Source organism: Protopterus annectens, chromosome 12.part0 (assembly GCF_019279795.1).
Source record: "Protopterus annectens isolate FY-2018-M chromosome 12.part0, PAN1.0, whole genome shotgun sequence".
Taxonomy (NCBI): Eukaryota; Metazoa; Chordata; order Ceratodontiformes; family Protopteridae; genus Protopterus; species Protopterus annectens.
In genome coordinates this window covers 1,278,505,671-1,278,510,956 of record NC_056746.1, presented here as the reverse complement: position 1 = coordinate 1,278,510,956, position 5,286 = coordinate 1,278,505,671, and the positions used below count along the sequence as shown (strand labels likewise).

The window sequence follows — 5,286 nt, the reverse complement described above, 5'->3', positions numbered from 1 at the left end:
AGAAGAACTATACCACATACCCTAGGAGTGTGTGCGATTTTGCATCGAATAGCCGTATATGAATTTAAAGATAGTTACATAATTTGATATATAGAAGAAATCTGCCCCAAAGACTGGAAACGCATTGAATTAGATGTTTATCATACCAGCAATTCCTCTATGTTTCAGTGAAGAGTACATTTTTTATGCAAGCATTTATAGCGACTGCAGTATGGTGGCGATATAAAAGACCTCACAGTTTTAGATCATGTGGCACAGGTCAAACAGAGATCATACCAACAGCCTCTGAGACTGAAACAGAGTACAATAAAAAGAATTTTAGTCATTCCAATTAGCTTCGGGAGCCTACTCCATTAATATGCTATGTAAGACAATGTATCTGGACCCATGAAAGGAGCACTATATCCAAAAATAGGCTTAATGAGGTATGTATGCAGAGGAAAATACAGTCTTTTAAGTGCACTTAACATTACAGATGTTAAAGTAAATCACAGCTACAGTAGCCTTCACTATACAAGTTATATCCTGCCAAGGACAAAACCAGCCAGTCTTCCAAAGCCTTTGGCTCCTTCCACATATGCACCTGGCCTGCTGGTGGCATTAGGTGCCATGGGGTAAACAACCTTCAGCATCAAAATCTTCAGTACCTTCTTGTCATCCTTGTAAGATAGTCTTCTGAGCTTCAGAGGATCACCAGTTGGCTCTAGTCTTGCTGGGCAGACAAGTCCCTCTTGCAGAATACCTTGAGGATGGTTAGAAAGGGGGATCCAAGGGCAGACAAGTAGAAATGGTGGACAAATGAACCTTGATAAGGGAGGAAGGCCACAGGACAGTAACTCACACAAATAATCAAGAAACATGGCCAGCCGGATGTCAAGAGGGTCCTGATTCTTGGAAAAACTACAAAACCATTTCCTCTTGCACACAAAGGATTGCCTAGTAGCAGGTTTTAGTCTCTTTCCATACCTGCTGCATCCCCTCAAGAAGTGACTAAAGGACATTACAGTTCTATCACTCAGGCAGTCGAATGAAGAGTTTTTACGTTGGGATGTATCAAACAACTCTGTCATATACGAGTAAAACCAGTCTATGGGGAAGCCTATGGTAATTACTGTTCACCAGTTTCAAAAGGGAGAACTGCTGTCTTGGTCAAGGCCGGGGGGGGGCACAAACTTTGGAGATTCCTTCTTGATCTACAGAATCTTGGATATCACTGAAAAGGGTGGAAAAGCATAAAGGAACATTCCAGCCTATGAGAATGAGAAGGCATCTGTCTCTAAAGCCTGACTGTAAGGAAACTTGCAGCAGAATTTGTCTGTCCAGACAGGAACAAACAGGTCTACTTGATGTATTCCCCACAGGTGGATCAATTCTTGGAAGACACCAGGGTTAAATCTTCCATTTGTGGGGGCCTATTCCGGTCCTTTATGGCTTGTCTGCTACAATGCTTTACTCTGATGGAATGCATGAAGCCTGAGGAGTCAAACTGAGCCAATTTACTACCGCCTGGACTATATGAGCAAGTGTGCAAAAAGGGGGTATAATCTGATACTCCCTGTATGCTTATGCACCATATCACTCATGAATTGTCTGTGAAAACTTGCAACAGCCCAGGGACCAGAGATTATTTAGGGCTTTCAAAGCATTTATTACTGCCAACATTTCTGCTTTTGTATGTCATTTGTTCCACATACCTTACACTGTCACCATTTTTGAAACTGCTCTTAGAGCATTCTTGCTTCTGTGGTCTTTATGAACAGTCAAGACCATTTGTGAACCTTCAGGACCAGGCATTGGCAGTCTTTAGTAAGAGTTTCTCTCAAGCTCCTGACAGCTAGACTGCATGGAGAGCACCTTTAAGCTTTAAAAAGCTATCACGGGGTAGCACCCACATAACTTAGGCCACTGAAACAGTAATTTACTGCCAAACATCCAGTGTTTACTAAACTAAGGAATCTCTGTGCGTACACTTGTCAGACGATGGATAAGTATAATGTGCTGGGTTTGACAGTTACATTTCTATCTCGTTTAAGTATACTTCATGATCAGCATTAGACATGGAAGGGGACGTGTAAATAGCAGTTATACAACAGCTGGTCACTACGACCTCAAGAAGTTCCAAATTAGCATCATGTGAAATTTGACAACAGGTAATAACATTATGGGTAAATAGAGACACTCATACCTTCGAGAAGGCCTGAATGCATGGCAGGTACAAAGCCTTGGAACAGATGGAGTATTATCAATAGAATGGAACCAAGTTTTGGTAATTACATAAATATGAAGGTGTTCTAATGAAGCCTCAAGCTGTGGCTTTTTATTATTCAGATCTCTGGCATTAAGCAGTGCTACTTTAATATAGACTCAAATTTGTTACAATTGAGATGCTCAGAAGTCAGAATTCACCTTAAGAAGGTATTACCGGGGCAGCAAATCTTGTAGCCAGTATGATAAAGGCATGAGGGAGGAGGAGAGAAATACTCCTTCCTTATCCAAGCAGGTAGGCCTGTTAACAACCATGTCCCAGTGTCACATGTTGGATCTCCCAAAAGAAAAACTGTTAGCTAGTCGACTGCTGAAGCCAATTAGCTTATCTCTGAACTTTGGCATCATTCTTAGAGATGGCAGAAAAATGCTTAAAATTAGGGTTGCCTCAAACACAAAGCTTGAGCACATCTTTCCACTTTAAATCATACTGCCCATCACCACTCACTCATCCAGCAACCATAAGGAGAAAAATCGTACTTAGGGCAGTGGACAGTTAGCTGCAAGGGTCCTAACCATACCGCAAAACCTGGCAGCAGAGAGAGTGTACCATATCCTTTTTGTCCAATCAAGTGACTATACAGTCTGTGTGCTTGACTATGAAGTCATCAATGACCAAGATAATTTACTAGACATGTCTGGAGTGCTTAGTTACTATTACTTGGCTATACTACTATTGTATACTATATTATAATACTATTACTTAGCTATACATATGAGTGTAGTGCAGCAATGTTGGTTACAGACTCCAAGTGGGGGGGGGGGGGGGGGGCAGACAAACAGAAGTCCACTCTGAGTAAATATCTGTATCACTCACAGATGGTGCCCAACTGTCCATGCAAACTAAAGTTTAAGAGAATGCGGCATTTTTGAAATACAGTCCATGTTGCACTGCAAGGGCTTCACCTCAATGAAAAACAGCATGGCATACTACAGACATTTTACACTTTAGTTGGCATTTCTTTTACTACTTCTGCAAAGACCGACCTTAAGACAGACAATACCCAGGATGCCAGTATTTACATCTATTCACAAGTATACATGGATGTGCACACTTTGGCTGCAACATACTTTAATGCATTGCTAAACATATGCTTGGAGGGTGGGGGGTTGTTAATGCACTAGTTAATAGTTTATTTCACACAACTGAAAACACAAAAGCATATCCATCTTTTCATTTGGTCCCGCAAGTGCATGCTCCACTAGTAAGGCAGTCCATCACTCAGCAACCTTTTATTTTCTCTTTCTCCCCTCCAAGTACTTTCTCTAAAAAATAAACTTACTTTGAAAAAGACATAAAGACCAAACAGGGTACAGCTAGCAATTATTGGAAATTTGGCAGCATCTCTGCTTGTGATGGTCTCCGGCATATCGGTAGCATTCTGCAGGGGGGGAAAAAAGAGAAACATTTAAAATGAAGACTGGTGTACCACAGCATGAAGAAAGTTTTCACTTTTGAATAAAATGTGGTACTCAGGTTTTCAAACAGTTACTTTGCCCTAGTAAAAGGGAACAGTTTTTTTCTTTTGTTGCATAAAAACATCTTTTCTGCAGAAAATCTACAAGTGTATTTTCATGCCAAAACATCATATCTGTTAATTATCAATGGCTTATAAAATAACACACATAGACCAGTATAATCCTTAACCTTTACAGCATCTCAGTGAAGCAACCCTAATGCTGTAGGGCAGTTTCCACAGATACAAAGACATTGACAGAGAACACTAACACACTTATGAAAATGTCTGCAGTTTTCTTGTACCATTAACTGTGTGTTCTAGCTAAACTGGATAGTCCAAGACTGTGTTCTCTCGCGCACAGATTTAATTACTAGTTTACACAATTAATGGCCGCAATGCAATTACCCACCCCCACCCATAAAAGTTTTTAGCCTTTTGTAGATGCCATTACCTGTTTGGGGTAACTGCGACTCTTGATCAGACCCCACTTCACACTACACACCATTCCTCAAAGCTCAATGACACAATCCATAGGTTCATAGGTAGGTACTAGGCTATCTGCCCAAGGGCATTTATAAGCCTAGCCAGAGTGTGTCGGCATTTGCCACCCCATTGATTAATTAACTGAAACTCTGTCAAGTAGAGCCAATGAAGTGATCCCAGGGTTGTATTTTCCATTACCCATCCACTCGTTAAGGTTTCTCTTGAAGAGCGTTAGTGAGGGGCTCTGCCTGATGTAATCCAAAATTTTGTTCCAAAGTATGGGGAGTCTCTGTGACAGGAATCTATCCCTCCAGCATGTTCTATTTATTGTTGTAGCGAGGTTAACTCACTAGAGCGCGTGGCTCACAGTGACTTGGATTTCTTTAGGTGGAGCATGTCCATCAATTCTGTGTTGGACATGGCTTTGTAAGTCAGGCAGAGATCACCTCTGAGTAAGCAATATGTCACTGAGTACAGCCGGAGTTTTTTCAGTCGGGCTGCATAGGACATATGTATGAGGCCAGTAATCCTCTCGATGGGGTACGTTTGTGGGCTTTCCAGCTGATGGAAGTGTCTTGCGAGGTACATCCCAAATTGGGCATTGTACTCTATGAATGGGTCTAATGAGTGGCGAGTAGAGGGGCACTATAACATCTATTTCTAGATGCGAACCCTTTTAGTAATTAGATGGGCCACATAGAAGGATTTCCTAACTACTTTGGCAATATGATTGTCAAAGGAGAGATTACTATCTACCTGGGTCCCCAGATCTCATTACCTCTTCTGTACTAAAGGGGCTGCCATCAATGTGGTAATTGGTGGGTGTTATGTTTTTCCCAAACGGGATGACTATGCATTTTTTGGCATTTAGCTTGAGGCCATGACTGACACCAGGTGTCCATCTCAGTAAGGCCCTTTTGGAGGATGTCTGTGTCAGCCAGCGAGTCAATTATGGCTCCCAGTTTGCAGTCATCAGCGAACCTGGTTAGCCATAGTCCTCCTGTGTTTGCCTGCAATTCTGAGAAATATATGCTGAACAGTAGGGTTCCCAGGACCGAGCCTTGCGGGACAACACTTG

General features: G+C 41.8%; 1 protein-coding gene across 1 annotated transcript in view; it reads right to left on the bottom strand.

The window, feature by feature from the left end:
* HM13 (histocompatibility minor 13) overlaps nt 1–5,286 on the bottom strand; it is a 669,462-nt gene that overhangs the window by 615,972 nt on the left and 48,204 nt on the right. Inside the window, exons 2-4 of the mRNA XM_044090321.1 lie at nt 3,549–3,647; nt 3,057–3,069; nt 14–21 (exon numbers count right to left, since the gene is read on the bottom strand). Of these exons, the coding sequence (XP_043946256.1) occupies nt 14–21; nt 3,057–3,069; nt 3,549–3,647 (120 nt within the window). The remainder of the gene's footprint in view (nt 1–13; nt 22–3,056; nt 3,070–3,548; nt 3,648–5,286) is intronic.